The sequence below is a fragment of the Hibiscus syriacus genome, unplaced genomic scaffold (genome assembly GCF_006381635.1).
Source record: "Hibiscus syriacus cultivar Baekdansim isolate YM2019G1 unplaced genomic scaffold, ASM638163v2 tig00112528_pilon, whole genome shotgun sequence".
Taxonomy (NCBI): domain Eukaryota; kingdom Viridiplantae; phylum Streptophyta; class Magnoliopsida; order Malvales; family Malvaceae; genus Hibiscus; species Hibiscus syriacus.
In genome coordinates this window covers 151944-169151 of record NW_024063356.1, presented here as the reverse complement: position 1 = coordinate 169151, position 17208 = coordinate 151944, and the positions used below count along the sequence as shown (strand labels likewise).

The 17208-nt window shown below is 32.1% G+C and overlaps 3 protein-coding genes across 4 annotated transcripts; all 3 read right to left on the bottom strand.

The window, feature by feature from the left end:
* Nucleotides 1-3341: 3341 nt before the first annotated feature.
* Nucleotides 3342-15225, bottom strand: LOC120181546 (protein BPS1, chloroplastic-like). Of its 2 annotated transcripts, XM_039186643.1 has the most exons (3): nt 15212-15225; nt 5274-5310; nt 3342-4633 (listed from the first exon to the last, which is right to left on the bottom strand). In XM_039186643.1, exon 3 carries the CDS (start codon nt 4618-4620, stop codon nt 3559-3561), a length of 1062 nt encoding a protein of 353 aa, XP_039042574.1. In that variant the 5' UTR covers nt 4621-4633; nt 5274-5310; nt 15212-15225; the 3' UTR covers nt 3342-3558. The 2 variants fall into 2 exon arrangements, with proteins under 2 accessions (XP_039042574.1, XP_039042572.1); XM_039186641.1 differs by lacking the exons at nt 5274-5310; nt 15212-15225 and adding an exon at nt 5590-5698.
* LOC120181491 (uncharacterized protein At2g29880-like) lies at nt 8527-9954 on the bottom strand. Its single transcript, XM_039186601.1, has 4 exons — nt 9586-9954; nt 8983-9492; nt 8633-8646; nt 8527-8581 (listed from the first exon to the last, which is right to left on the bottom strand). The coding sequence occupies exons 1-4, from the start codon at nt 9952-9954 to the stop codon at nt 8527-8529; spliced, it is 948 nt and encodes a 315-aa protein (XP_039042532.1).
* On the bottom strand, nt 10586-11355 carry LOC120181490. The gene is made up of 3 exons (XM_039186600.1): nt 11155-11355; nt 10829-11054; nt 10586-10731 (listed from the first exon to the last, which is right to left on the bottom strand). The coding sequence occupies exons 1-3, from the start codon at nt 11353-11355 to the stop codon at nt 10586-10588; spliced, it is 573 nt and encodes a 190-aa protein (XP_039042531.1).
* Nucleotides 15226-17208: the final 1983 nt, after the last annotated feature.

The window sequence follows — 17208 nt, the reverse complement described above, 5'->3', positions numbered from 1 at the left end:
ATGGACACTTTCAATATAATAGGTAAAAATATGATGTAATAGGTAGCGCTTATATAATGTAATAAGTAGCGTTTATATAATGTAATAGGTAGTGCTTATATTGTAAAGTATTTATCCTTTTTATAAAAGTGTCCATACTTTTTTCACTGTGGAAAACATTAATTTAAGGTTATCTTTTGAGTGAGTTTTAAAATATTAATTTAGTAATTATAGGCGTCTAATGATTTATGTTTTACGTTACGGTATATATTATTATTAAATTAAAACCAATAAACATATATATTACATATTTATTATTATCTTTGGTTAATATTGTTAAATTTAAATTCTAAATATTATTTTATAAAATATCAAAACAATCAAATAATTTTTTGTGCAAATGAAATTATTAAATTAATATTGTAGGTAGAAAACATGAAACATTATTAAAAAAAATTGAAACATAAATTACATAACTTTAAAAAAAGTATCGATCATTTTTTAAAATGTATGGACACTTTCAATATAATATGTAAAAATATGATGTAATAGGTAGCGCTTATATAATATAATATGTAGCGTTTATATAATGTAATAGGTAGTGCTTATATTGTAAAGTATCTATCCTTTTTATAAAAGTGTCCATAATTTTTTCACCGTGGAAAACATTAATTTAATGTTATCTTTTGAGTGAGTTTTAAGATATTAATTTAGTAATTATAGGCGTCTAATGATTTATTTTTTACGTTACGATATATATTATTATTAAATTAAAAACAATAAACATATATATTACATATTTATTATTATATTTGGTTAATATTATTAAATTTAAATTTTAAATATTATTTTATAAAATATCAAAACAATCAAATAATTTTTTGTGCAAATGAAATTATTAAATTAATATTGTAGGTGGAAAACATGAAACACTATTAAAAAAATTGAAACATAAATTACATAACTTTAAAAAAAGTATCGATCCTTTTTATAAAAAGTATGGACACTTTCAATATAATAGGTAAAAACATGATGTAATAGGTAGCACTTATATAATGTAATAAGTAGCGTTTATATAATGTAATAGGTAGTGTTTATATTGTAAAGTATCTATCCTTTTTATAAAAGTGTCCATACTTTTTTCACTGTAGAAAACATTAATTTAAAGTTATCTTTTGAGTGAGTTTTAAGATATTAATTTAGTAATTATAGGTGTCTAATGATTTATTTTTTACGTTACGGTATATATTATTATTAAATTAAAAACATTAAACATATATATTACATATTTATTATTATCTTTGGTTAATATTGTTAAATTTAAATTATAAATAATATTTTATAAAATATCAAAACAATCAAATAATTTTTTGTGTAAATGAAATTATTAAATTAATATTGTAGGTGGAAAACATGAAACACTATTAAAAAAATTGAAACATAAATTACATAACTTTAAAAAAAGTATCGATCATTTTTATAAAAAGGATCAATACTTTACAATATATCAGGTAAAAATATAATGTAATATGTAGCGCTTATATAATGTAATAGGTAGCGCTTATATAATGTAATAGGTAGCACTTATATTGTAAAGTATCTATTCTTTTTATAGAAGTGTCCATACTTATTTCACTGTGGAAAACATTAATTTAAGGTTATCTTTTGAGTGAGTTTTAAGATATCAATTTAGTAATTATATGTATCTAATGATTTATTTTTTATGTTACGGTATATATTATCATTAAATTAAAAACAATAAACATATATATTACATATTTATTATTATATTTGGTTAATATTGTTAAATTTAAATTCTAAAAATTATTTTATAAAATATCAAAACAATCAAATAATTTTTTGTGCAAATGAAATTATTAAATTAATATTGTAGGTCAAAAACATGAAACACTATTAAAAAATTGAAACATAAATTACATAACTTTAAAAAAAGTATCGATCCTTTTTATAAAAAAATATGGACACTTTCAACATATTATAATATAATAGGTAAATTTACAATGTTATCGATATAAATATACTGGTTTACTTATAAAATAGGTCAATATAAGTTCTACCTATTACATTATATAAGCGTTACCTAATATGTTATTGTACTTTATAATATTTCCGATTAAATAATATAACTTAACCGATCTAATTTTAACCGATCACTTATTTAACCGATCACGTCGTATATTAATCATTTTTTAAGCGCCGCACCGCATAACTACCCTCTCAATAGGGTCTCCTCGTTTAGCACAATTTTATTTGCTCTTTTCGGTTTTGACCACTCTTTCCATTTTCTTCTCTTTCGTTTATCTTCATTTGATAATAATATTTCCCTCCTTTTTTTAAAAAATATTCTTTTTTAAAAAATCTAATAATTAGAAAATTCAAATTTAGAAAATTCACATTTTTTAAATATATTTATCAAAAAATTAATTTCGTTTTGGAAATATTAATTTACTTATATTTTGAAATTTTAAGATAATTTTATTTAAAAAATTTCAAAAACAAATTGGTGTTTAATGTTTTGGTCGGCAATGGCGGTGGGTGTGGACACGAGAGTGGCAAGAAGCTCATGAGATATAATACACCAATTTGTCTACCGACTCATATCGTCTCCCTACTCATATCGTCTCCCTACTCATTTCACATAGTAAAAGTTCAAGTCTTCATATATCATTTTACAGCAACGGGGTTGGTAAGGATGAGTCCTTTTACAAACAAAAACAAATGATTTTGCGTACGTACTTTGCCTTTTTGAGCTTGCTGGTGACCAGGATATCTTTATCGAGAGTTATCAATTTTAAAAATTGATTTTTTTAATTTTAAATTATTTGAATTGAGTTATTTGAGTTTACTTGAATTATATATTTAAAAATCAATTTAATTTTTGAGTTTAAGTCGAATTGAAATTTAAAAATTTTGAACTATTCCAAAAATAAAAAATTTGACTATATATTATGATAGTTTTACAATTTATTACCTTATTTCATTTTCCTTTCGATTCCTCCTCCATTTTAAATCAATTTTCTGAAATTTCCAGGCCTCAAGACAGTCCCAGTATTGAAAAGTTTAGACTGTCGTGCTTCAGGTTGATAATCACCTCATATGCATCCCCTTCGATGATAACGTCCCTGGCAATCAACTCCAGAGTGATAGCACTGGCCTCCGCCAAGTGCACCACCTCCCAAGACAAACCCCTCATTGTCCCTGGCACTCCTTATTCCACCCAATCCGTCCTCGTGGCGGGTTGGCATTGAGCTAGACCGATCTACCTTCAGATGGTGCCCGGCCATCTCTGAAGGCCAAATTGGTTAGAATAGCAAATGGAAATATATGTAAAGTACTGAACATTTGCAAAGAAATATGAGACTTTTATATTACTTTTAATATAGTACAAGGATACATGTACAACCAAGTAAATACTATCATAAGACACCACCTTACAGCTCACAAAACTCATAATAGTATAACCCAACGGTCGTATAAGTCGACTGATTAGAAAACATAAGGCCTCATTCCAAAACCATCCGTATGCACAAGGGTTTAGCTTCATTACACTCGTAGGATTCACCTCACAAGTTGCTCTTTCACATTTTTCCCTATCATTGAATTTGCGGCAGCATCATTGGCATTTCTTAGATTGCAAATCAATGCATTACGCCCCGTCAAAACTATCTTGAAAAAACTATCTATTACCTTTGAAAGATTATCCAGCCCTTGTGCTAGTTTCTCTTCAGTTGTTCTCAAATCCGAAACAGATTTCCTGAATGACTCCCTTTCACTAGGACCAGCTCCATCTTGGAGCAGAAGATACAACTTCTTGACACATGCATCAACAGCCTCCAGTTCTCTTAGAACTGTAAATTTTCCGCAAAAAAATATATTTCTAATTTCTACATTAACGACAGTTTGGACATCCAAAAAAACTTGAGTCCATGGTAGTGTATTAGGAACAGTTAAGTCTAACAAAAACTTGGCAGAACCAGAGAAAGCTGCAGTAAAGACGCTACATATGTATGTAGTAGCCACCTTAGCTCCATACATAGCTTGCATCAACACCTTTCCCTTAGATGAGTTCTTAACCATTGGCAAGTTTAGTGATCCCACAAGGTTGTCCAAGATTGGCCAACAAGTCTCAACTCTGGGATTTTTGGAGCTAATGTGTTGTTTCCAGCTATCAAGCAAGGAAGTGGCCCGAGTGAACTGATTTGGGGAATTGGACTCCAACTTATGCAAGACATACTGAAGCATAAGATGGCCTTGGTTGAGCCGAGTAAGCTCGGAGTTAAAAGCATTACTAATATCAAGCAGCTTCACACTGATATCCATGTACACATCCATCCATTTTTCATCCCAATCAGTCACAGGGAGATCAAGTTCAGTTATCAGGTTTTTTATGTCGCAATGAATCTCAGAAAGCGACTCCATTGCTAGTTTCATCCACGACAAGCTGAGGATGTCACCCTTGTCTTTAGGCACAAGTTTTTTCAGCCTCTCTGATAAGGTGGCCTCAAAATTTTTCAGTAAAGAAAGAAGCCTTGAAGACAACTGAGAACACTTAGGTGATATCATACGGAAAGGATTTCCAAAATGGAAAAAAGGGCGATTTGGTTCCTGAGGACGACTCATCTTGATGAATTAACTGCAAACATAAAAGAACAAATTCTATCATCACTTGCGGGTGTTAAAGGCATAATCTCCATAACAAAAACAAACCATTACTTCCAGTACATAACAATAAAGGTGTTACTCCCAAAACCTGCCTCTCACTTCTAAACAAAAGGCAAATTAACTTGAACCCATTTTCAAGACTATACCTGGCAGATCTAACCACCACAACTCCTCATATACATCCAATTTCATAAACTGGATTCTATGGATTAAGACATACATCGACCGTGGTAACGATCAATTATTTTATACCAAAATCATAATGCGTAAGGTATGGTGAAACAATACATAAAAAAGACATGTTTGAAAGCAATCAAGGCAGTAAACCAAGATCTCCTTGATTGCCTTCATTTCCATCATGCTTATCCACGCTATCTTTGCTTTAAATTCTAGATAGTTCTTTCCCTGAATATTATGAGAAGCATCCACGTTATTTCTACACAAAATGAATCCATTCTTAACATGAAATTCTAAGAAAACACTAGATCACATATTTAAACACAAATCTTTGACGTCCAAATTCATAATCACGTAAACTAAAGACATCCACAAAAATGAAGTCAAATAAATCTAAAAGTTAAAAAAACCAATCGAAACATATATATACTTACATGGTATTAGATCTTTAAATCCGAACAGAAGTATAAACTTATCAACAGATTGATATGGCTTTGTTAGGAACTGAAGCTTAAAAAATCACAACCTAAAGCTAAGAATCTTCAACTAGGAAGAAATTGTGTTTCTTCAGAATCGCACAAAGATCGGAGAATTAAAAAAAATAAAGAAAAGGAGCAGAAGTAAATCAAATCTTCCACAGAAAAGAAGAAAAAAATTGATTTTCTTCAGAATCGCACACACAGAAGAGGAGAGAATTGAAACAATCTTAGTAAAAGTAAACACAAAGGAAATCAAAAGAGAGAATTCTACCTGATTTAGTACTTCGTAACCGGGAAATCTCTATGAAATCTTCAGACGCTTATTGTATTCTATCTTTGTTTGAAATTTCGCCTTGGAAACTTGTGGCATTATCTCTTACTATTTTTTTTTGTGTGGTGGGTGTGGATGAGACTGTTGATTAAACCACCGCCTGTCTTAGTATTACGTCTCAGAATACATTTGTGGAGGGCAATTATTGAGCGAAAGTGGAGATATTAGATTATGAATAGCAGAGGGTATTATCGTATTTTACTTATAAAAGTCAGTCGGCTGGAATTTTATTTTGCAATGGGCCATATCCACACGTCAGCCCTACTTAACAAAAATGTTCAGAAAATTCAACGGGTACAAATGGGCTGCCGTGTCAGCTGTATGTTTCCAAGCAATGATCACTGTGTTTAGCACGATATTTTTTTCCTTATCACGAAATGAGATGTAAGCAAGATTTCATTGTAGGGTATACGTTACTAGTAATCACTAGACTTTTAGGTTAGTTTCACTTTGATATCAAAATATTTAAAACTTGCATTACAGTACCAAATTTTTTTTTTTTTTTGTTGAAGTTAAACATTCTTCGATATCGTTCATCATTAACCGCATCATTTACAAGAACATCAGCAAAAATGGCAATACCATGAGCCGCCATGTTAGCCGAGCGTTATATGCCTCGAACAAAGATGTGGGGATTATCCTGAAGCAAACGACGAGCCTCGACCAGTTTGAACCCGACGACAGACAAGTCAAGCTGTGTTAAAGTGAGCCGGAGAACAACATTCACAGCGTCGCACTCGATGGTTATCTCTGAAAATTGCAAGTCAATCGCCATCCGGATTCCAAGTGTGACTGCTGCTGCTTCCACAAGTCCAACATCACAGGGTCCAGCAAGCGGAGAAGCATGGCAAGCCACGACCAAACCGTGATGATCTCGTGCCAAGACACTAATCGTTGATCTGCCCGATGAGCGCGAACAGGCTGCATCAACATTTATTTTTATAGCAGCATCAGGTGGTTTGCACCAATTGTTCTTTAGAGCTGCTGAAGACGTCCGGTTTGAGTTGGTGAAACCCTTTGATGAATCATATGATGCCAGAAGTGCCCGACTTGAAGCCGTAACTTGCCAGCCATGGGTCATTCGATTTTCATGGACAACCAAATTGCGTCGATGCCAGATCTGGTATAGCAGAACAAGGAGCAACCAAAATTCTTCAATGGTAAGCACGTTGAGTAGAAATTGTAACCATTCACCACAAGAGCTCCATTGAGTGAAGAGAGAAGCTGCATGGAATCCCGAAGCATAAAGGATTGGTCTGGTCCAAGGGAAATCACAGAAAGCATGCAAACAATTTTCAATCATATCTCCACACATCGGAGACATCCCCAACGACAGACCCGATATTTATTAATTATCATCACTGTTATAAATGTTCGCGTAACACATTAAAACTATCTTCTCCCAAAAAAAAATTTCTAAGTACTAAATTTACAATTGTCGTAGAGGCCAAGTCCTTTTATGAACAAAGCAGTTGTGTGTCAATCGAGAAGGATCTGTTGACTCAGAAAATTGATATATTTTTATTTTAACTTCTTCAACTGTTGATAAACAGTAGATTGAAAAGCTTTTAACTCTTAGGGTGGGTTTGGTTCACGGAATGTAAGATTACCAGTGGGAATAAAAGATTACCAGGGAATAGGATTACTGGGAATGTTACATTACTGTGTTTGGTTGGTTTAGCAGGAATGTAAGATTACAGTGTTTGGTTGGAGGAATAAAAGATTACTGGGATGTATATTTTACCAAATTGTCCTTGTTCTATATTTATTTTTTAACAAGTGAAATCATAAATATTTAAATAAAAATTATTTATATAAAAATTTCATTTGTTGATAATATATTACTTGAGTATTTAAATATATCATATATTATTTTTATTTTAATTAATATAAAATTTTACATAATTTATGTAAAAGTATATTAAAATTTTACATAAACATTTAACTAAATGTTTACATTGTGAAAATTCTTCATAGATATTCATAATAATAAAAAGATGTAAATTATTTTTGTTATCTAAGATATAATATTTATTATATCTTCTATATACAATAATTTATTTATTTATCTTTTATACTTATACTTATTTATGCATACTTTATCATTATTATTTATTTCATTAATTTATATTACAAAAACATAATTCAAATAAGTAAAAATATAACACTAAAAATCATATTGTCTATAATTTTATATTTCACCGTCATTCATCATTATCTTTGTTAATATTTTAATAAGTAAGAAAACATAATTTATCAGTAATTGGTTGATGATTTATATTATTATTCATTCAGTAAGGAATACTTATCTCAAATTCGTGGATTCTTGGTATGTTTGTATGTTGTAACAAGTTTTTTGTGCATTAACGTGAATAGCTTCTCATCTTTTCTTTCTTTTATTTCAGGTCAAAGAGTGGAATTGGATGTTAACTATGAACCGGATGAGAAACCCGAACCAAAAGCTCCTATTAATAATTTAATTTTAATAACTGAAAAGTTTTTAAAAAATCAAAATTTATTCCCCCTTAATTTGTGTTGTAACATTTTAAGTTATAATTGTTTGTATCGTATGAATACTAATCAATACTATGGTTTCAATCGTAAATCAATATCAAAATTTAAATAGTTTATTCATCTCGATGGTACAATGTGTTTGGATAGAGTCCACCATACTCCTTACCTTAGCTAAAAATATCAACAGAACAATCCAATCATCTGTAACCAACAAAACAAACCAACAGAGGAGCGTCATTCACCCCAAACCAAGGCAAAATTTCAATGGTACAACACCCTGCACAATGAATCCACAACCTTCAGAACTGAAAACTCAACTTGGGCACCAGCAGAACAATCCCAAGTTACGATAGAACTATAAAGTCAGACCCCACTATTCCTCCCAAACAACATCACTCGAACAATATCAAGATCAAACCTGCAATGCTTTCAATGAAAAAGAAAACTTATTCGAAAACTAGAACATTACTTGCAACTCATATACTACATAACAAAAAGAAGTAACATTAAGTCATTAACCATCAAAAGATTGTACAATGTTCAGACTTACAAAGATAATAGCCATGACATTCTAAACGTAATCATATATGTTGGCTATATTATATACACACAAAATTCTTCAAGTCAAAAGATTGACATATACTTGGCTAAGCTACACAAAAAAGTTGGGACCATATTCTAAAGTCACAATCAAAAAGAGATCGACATAATTGTAGAAGGACGACAGTCAAATGATGGTCTAAATTGACGGCATTCAACCAATTGCTTAATCACATAATCTTTCTTGAATTCTTTTGGCAAAGAAAAGAAGAAATCTACCTTGTGCTCATCTTTGCTAATATACTCTCCTGCAGTAAGCATTTCATCAGTGGACAGTCCTTCAATTTTCATGATTTCAGTGAAAATCGACATTCTTCGATCATTTCCTTCTGCCTCTTTTTTCAATAAAGCAGTAATATCCTTAATTTCTTTGGCAGTTTCTCGGTATGCAGCACCGAACTTACTTATCTCCTGTACAAGCTCAGTTAACCCATCATCACTTCGAGACCTTTTCTTGCTAGCTACTTTTTTCATTGTAGGGGTAGAGCCAGTAGCATCAGATGTTTGGCAAGTTGAAGCACCAACATCCTCTCTTGATTCAGAATCTCTTACTCCCTCTTCTTCAAGTAATGCATCTATAAATGCATTGTCTTCTACATCAATATGTTCCACTGCATCAGCTGCTGTCTCCGCTGCTGTTCCTGTAGCTCTTTCTTTTCCAAATATATGAACAAAGTCATCAAAGAATGGAAATGACTTGTTTCTCAATCCAGCAGCAGTTGGATGACTCTACAATATAATAAAATCACAGATTAATAAATCTTACAAAGCTAAGTAGATAACAAGAGTATAGAAAGAAGATAAATTCAATTAAAATACTACTCTAACCCAATCATCAAACACATCCTTTGGTGCAGTTAAACATTTTTCTTCTTCATTCCAACCGAATCCACTTCCAATATTCAGCATTTCAGATAAAGCATTGTATTGTCTTTTGAGTAGCTTCACTCTAGATTCAATATGTGGATGGGCCCTAATTTGTGATGTTGGAAGCTTGATTTCTAACATCTTTTCAAGGTTAGATAGATAACCTGATCTAAATGTTCCATTATCAGCTTTCCAATGTGGGTCTTCAGCCAAAATGTGTAAACATTCAACAAGTGCAGCATCCTCCTCTTTAGTCCATGTCCTTTTAGTTCCTAAAGACTTAACCTTTCGAGATGTCGGTTTTTCCCCCTTTTGAGATTCCATATTTGATGTTGACATATTGCTCTTCGAAACAATCTAAGAAGATGTATATAAAAAATGCATAACATAACATAAAACATGTCATCATTGTCAATACTAATCATAAATGAAATTTAAAATAGTAACATAATATAAATCAAATGTAGTGAATGACATAAGTAATGAATGGCCATAACAAATAAAATTTGAATTTTATAGGAGATAATACATAAAATTTAATAAAGTTTATGCCATAAAATATAAATATGTCAAATACATGAAAGTAATGACCACTAACATTAGATAAAATATAAGGTGAAAGTCATACATAACATAAAATAAAATCTATCCTAAAGTACGCGACGCCAACCAACTAGTAAACATATCTTCTGCTAATTTGTCTCTCCACTCAGTCCAAGCACTGCTTGGCTCACAATGTCTGATCATTTCTACTTCATTAATCTCTTCAACATGCCTACTAGCTTCAGTATAGTCAGATTCAATAGGATCGATTGGCATCTCAGATCTTATGAAATTATGGAGAAGACAACAAGCTGAAATGAGTCTACATTGTGTTTTCACTGGATAAAATGATTTTTCCCTTAAAATTGCCCATCTCGCTTTCAATATGCCGAAGCATCTCTCAATGCAATTCCTAGCTTGAGAATGTTTCATGTTGAAATATTGAGGGTGGTAGGTGGTGTCCTTCTCTCCAATCATTCAAGTGGTATCTTTGACCTCTATATGGTGCAAGAAATCCCTCTCCATTCGTGTATCCAGCATCACATAAGTAGTAACACCCTATATTATTTTAATTTAAAAAGTAAATTAATATACAAAACTTGTAAGAATTTTACATTCTTATATATATATATATATTAATGACCTAATAATTTACCTTGTGGAACATTTAAACCATTTCTTCTACTAATGGCGTCTCTGAGTATTCTACCATCAGCTGCAGAACCTTCCCACCCAGGTAAAACATAAATGAATTGCATGTTTGGTGTGCAAACACCAAGTACATTTGTCGCAATTTCATTTTTTCTTGTTCTGTATCTAGGTTTATCGATTGCAGCTACATTGACCTTAATATATGTTCCATCTAGAGCACCCAAACATCCCTATATTCATCAAATAAAGTTAAATTACATTATTACTATCATTTATGTATTAAGCATTACTAATTAACTTAAAAGAAAGTTCAGAATTATGATACAATACCTTAAACCATTTCCATCTATCGTCTGTTGAATTATCTTGTATCGGTTCTGGTTTTCTAAAAAGGATCGGATGCAATTTCAAGACTGAAGCTAACACTGTATGGAGAACTCTACTAATTGTTTCACCAGATCTTACTGTTTGACGTTTTAAAACTCTAATCTTAATATGGTGGGATATAATATGAAGGAAAGTAATAACCATCTCTTCTATAGACATATATCGACTCTCTTTTAACCCACCTTGACTTTGTAATAGGTGACACAATTTGAGAAATGCTCTCCTATCCATTCGACAATTATCAACACTTTGTCGATCACTTTCAAATATAATTTATGTAAATTAAGTGATCTAATATTATGTCTATGAAGTCTTTCATGTGCATAAGTTATTTTAGGTCGATTTTTATATTTTCTAAGAATAACTGAAATAACCATAGCATATGACACACAATCTCCATCATTTGCAGTTGTAAAATAAGAATTGTGGCGATATGCGTCTTCTTTCACATTGGTAAACGAGCCATAACTGTTATTATGAACAAACATTTTAATATTAGAAAATAATAATATTTAACAAGAACAATTGTTTGTCATCACAATAAAAATAACCTAAAAGTTTGGACTACCAATATATTTGGACAAACATGTTATATCAGTTTTTTACGATAATAATTGTAATAATAACGAATTAAAAGTTTAGTGACTTTATTGCAAATTTCAAATGTTCGGTAACGAAAATACAAATAACCTAAAAGTTTGGACTACCAATATATTTTAGCCTAATATAACAAAGAGGGTGGCAACAACAAACTAGGAAGTTGAGTGAGTGTGTTGGCGTGCATAACTGAGCTAGACGTTGAGCGTGTTAATGACACCCCCAAACCTAAAGAGCCATACCAAGCAACAACAAACCTAAAGTTTTATTTGTGCCTATGATGGAGACAAAATCAGTAGAGGACCAAGTCCAAGATATTAACACTATTTCTAAGGTTTCCATGGTTCAACGGAGCAGGAAAACTGTAAAACAGTTGCAAATTAAGGGCAAAACTGTCGATGTTGATGATAAAATTATCGCCGCCGAGCAGAAGAAAACTACTTGTGCTTCAGGTACTGCAGAAAATTTATTTATATGTAGCAGTAATGCTTATACTGTTCTTATTTACAGAACTATTCTTTTCTCACTTTAATTTGAGTATAAGGATGGGTTATTGTTTTTTGAACCTTGCTTTACTAGGTAGGAAGACTTCTCTAACAAAGAGAAAGAATAGACCTGTGAAAACTTCAACCCCTGCTTCAAAAAAGGCTAAATATGCAGGTGAAGGGAAATTTTAAACATCAATTCACATGGTTATCAACCTGTGAAAATATATTTTGTGCATCAATGATCGAGTCAATTACATCGACTGAAGAGTCTTGGACTGCCATAATTACCGTGCAAATCCAATATCATTTCCCATTCATCAACTCAAGTTTGCCAGAAAAAAGGGGGGTAGAGAAAATTTTATCTCGTGCGTGGTTATAATTGAAAAGCTCATTAATGCAGGCCAACATGCTGCAATTGAAAGGCACGTTGAGAGACAGTTGCAAGCACTAGCTTCGACTATCCTCTTTCTCAGCCAGCTATTTCTGACTTGATTCCATGATTAATGAATCCACATGACACAAAAAAGACACTGCAGCAGCTTCCTCACAATTTGACAATTTGGGTTTTTAACCCCTTTTTTTCATACATTTCTAGATCAAATGTTGTCAACTTCATCTCTGTTTTACAGCTAAACCTAACCCTAAACAACACCGCATCTGATTTTACATGGGAGTTCTTCGAGATTAAGGTTTATGTTTTTATTCAAGGGGAATTTTGAACTTCGTTGAAGTTTAGCTTATTTGTGTGTACCCCTTAAAAATATTATTCAATGTCATTCAAACTATATAGATTGCACATGGTTTAATATTAGTTCTATAAAAAAAAGACATTGATAGCAAAGATGTTAGTGCTGAAAATGGAGTTACCATTGGAAAAAAATATTGATAACTATATGCTTCAATGGCGATTATATTTTCAGCTGAAAAATCCCAATATTCTGGTATCTAAGACTTCAGTTCAAAATCTTGTTTTATTGTATTCCAAACCCTAGTTATAACCAAAGCGACCCATTGGGAAAAAAATCCATATCTATATGCCTCAATTGCCATTATCTTAAAAATCCCAAATTTAGCATCTTTAAGAATTTAGTTAAAAACTCTGTTTTTAACGTATTCCAAACCCTAGTTATAACCAAAGTTTCTATAATTATTTGCCTTAATTGGGATTATCTTTTGAATTGTTAACTCAGCTTTTTTTTTCTCTCTCACAATTCAGCTTCTGGCAATTTTCTAAGCAGCAAAACCTGTGAATCAAAGCGAACCATGGACTATTTTGGCCCATAAGAAGCCGCAAAAAGGGTGGATAACATATAATCCTAGAACTATGAGACGAACACCTCCTAAGGAGAATACAGAGTTTGTTAACATTCTGTCTTGGAATATCAATGGGCTTAGAGCATTTTTGAAACTAGAAGGATTTTCTGCATTTGTGGTTTAAACTTCTGGGTAAACTCTGTTTTTTCCATTTCAGTCTTCTATATGCTAAATAAGATAAGATACGTCAACCTATGCTTGTTACCCCCGTTGTTAAGGGAACTAACCCCAATCTTCTAAGAAAAATGAAACTTGACATTAATGAAAAGAGACAAGCAATGGACATGTTACCAGGTTTCTGGAAAATTTAAACAAGTCAAAAATTGTAAAGAAAGGGAGAAGAGAAGAAAGGGAGAGGAGAGGAGAAGAAATCTTACCAGGATAACCGATGAATTTTTCGCAGAGGCAAGGGGAGAAGAAGATACACAAAGGCAAGGGGAGAAGAAGATACGCAGAGACAAACGGGGAAAAGAGGGTATTTTAGCCCTTAACACAGGAATAAAAGAATACCTAACATCTACGTGGGAATAACATTCCCGTGAATACACACACAATATTTACTGTTGGTAAATAAATATTTCCCCCACTTGGGAATTTTATCCAACCAAACATGGGTATCCTCTACCAGGAAAAGAATATGCCTACCAGGAATTCTAAATTCCTTGATCCAAACGGATCCTTAGTTTTGATTGAGATTTGAGGAGATTAAAAGATATTTTTAATGAGATTAAATTACACAAAAATATGTTTAGTTTGATGATTTTTTCTAATAGAGAAACCATTAAATGAAAATAAAAATAATGACTACCAAGGCTTGATCACCTCCATCTCCAAACTTAGTCAAAGTTAACGTTGATGCAGGTTACTCTTTGGCTCAACAGAAAGCTACCTCTGGAGTGGTCATTCGAGATGAGCATGGCAACATCATGGGTTCTTGTTTCCGACTCCATCACTCTATCTCATCGGTTTTCATGGATCTTTATTTTCAAAAATCCGTAAGAGCCATTCTTTAAACTCAACATTAGAAACAGTTGTACGCCAGTGGAATTCAAGCTTATTTTAGAAACATGAGACTTGCTCATGAGTTATATCTTCAATAGGATATCGACAATGAGGACAACAACTGTTATAAATGTTATAAATGTTCGCGTAACACATTAAAAATAACTTGAGTCTTGTTTGATTCGCTTCATACACAAATTATGGAAAGTAGGCACGAAATTGAGAAAACATTTCCAAATTAGGATACGAACCTTGGGAGGGCATTTTATTTTCCAAAGCTGGTTAAACAGATGGACCTCATCCGTATTTACATTCCTCGAACCAAGTAAGTGTTTATACCTGCTGTGAACCGAGTAGAGACCAGATTGTTCCCCATTCTAAGAATCATAGCCTCGAAGAAATTCCACTAACTCGATCATAAGCCTTGCTTATATCGATTTTGAGGGCGAAAAAGCCTGTTTTGCCAGTGCGCTTATTCTTTAAAAAATGAAGAGTCTCATACGCAGCAAGAACGTTATCAGTTATTAAGCGGCCGGGATAAAAGCACTTTGCGCTTCATCAATCCAAAGATGGACGGATTGAAGCCTATTTGCCACTACTTTCGAAATGATCTTATAGAGCACGTTATTGTTGGAAGCGTAGAAGGACACTCGAGTAATTTATATAACTCGAAATATTATTAATACGAGACAAAAATACGTTACAATGATGTTACCACAATCAATATTACAACACTACAACACTAGCTGCGGCTTGTTTACTAACACAACCTCGCTATTTTAAGATTTGCTAAGCTTTACCCTCTCTCATAGCTTTACTAAGCTATCTCAAATTTTCTCTAGCTATTCTAAGCTTTCACTCATATTCCATCTCATTCACTTTGCATACATTTATATTAATGCTAAAGACATATATTTATAAGGGTAATTAACCTCCTTAATGAAAGATCAAGTCATTTTCAAATTCTTCTTGTATTGCCACATGGAGTTCCTTATCTTAATGAAATTCCCTTCCATCATCAATTGTCACATATTTATTTTCCATGCTTAGTTCTTAAGTAATTCAAGATTATGCTTCATTAATCAAGAATCTTCTAGAATTATCCATGCATTGCCACCATAAGTAGTAAAATTAGATTTGAATTCTAACACCCCCTCAAATCTGATTTTTCATTCCGAGCTTTTCTTTGAGTCGGTTGAATATATCTGCCCTCAATGGCTTTGTGAAAATGGCTGCTAGTTGATATTCAGTTCTGCAGTAAATTAGCTCCACAATTTTATTCTTCACCTGCTCTCGTATAAAGTGATACTTTGTATCGATATGCATGCTTCGGCTATGGGAGACTGGATTCTTGGCAAGTGCACGCTGCTGCGGCTATGTATTATTCTTTGCTTTTTTGAAACCTTGGAGAGATTTTTGCAAAATCTCCCATGCTTGTTTTGCGGTCTTCGCATCAGAAATTTTTTCAAAGGTAGATTCGTCTACTCCTTGAAAAATAAAGAACAACACTCTTTTATCTTTTTTTCGGGATTCCTTCAATACCTTCTTTTCTTCATTAGGCAGGGTTGCTTCTGCTGCTGTATTTTCAGGCTCGGTGTATCCTCGATGATATCCCAACAATCTTGGGAGTCTAGTAATGCCTTCATTTGAATGCTCCAATTGCCATAATTCATCTTTGTTAATTTTGGGATTTGAGGTTGAATCATGTTGGCCATCTTATCTACCACGTTAAACTCGAACCAAGCTCTGAGGCCACTTGTTGGAAGCGTAGATGGGCACTCGAGTAATTTATATAACTAGAAATATTATTAATACGAGGCAAAAATATGTTACAATGACGTTACCCCAATCAATATTACAACACTACAACACTAGTTGCGGCTTGTTTACTAACACAACCTCGCTATTTTAAGCTTTGCTAAGTTTTACCCTCTCTCATAGCTTTGCTAAGTATCGTAACCGGTTTTCGCCCGGGCACGAATGTTTCTTGACGGAAAAGCGAGTGAATAAATAAATTGTTTTTAATGAAATGTTTTAGAGTCGCCATCGAACCTTTTGAGTTAGGTAGGTTGAATACCTAAAAATCACATTTTAAAAGAGTTTTTAAGAAAACATCATTTAAAAGATAAATCAGTCTGCTTATAGCCATAAATTCATTTATTTTAGTAATAAAAAGGGATTCGTGGTCGGTTACGTTTGGGGAAGGATTAACACCCCCACAACACCCAAAATTAGTACCCATCGATTATAAATTGTCTCTATTATTGGAAATCTAAGAATTCAAATATGAATTTAATTTACGATCATATTATTCCATATTCAATCGAATAATTCTAAGGAAAAATATATTAAAATAATTTTTATAAAATTAAAGTATATATATACTTAGGTTTCATAAATAGGGTATTTATTTATTTAAAAATATCAGAAAATGACATCTAGTTACTTTAAGAAAGTTATTCTATTTAATATAAATAAATAAATAAATATTAATGAGAATATGATAATTTTCCTAAAAATAATAAAAATAAAGTAAATATATATATATATATATATATTAAACATTATATTTATTTATTTTTAAAATACCAGAATA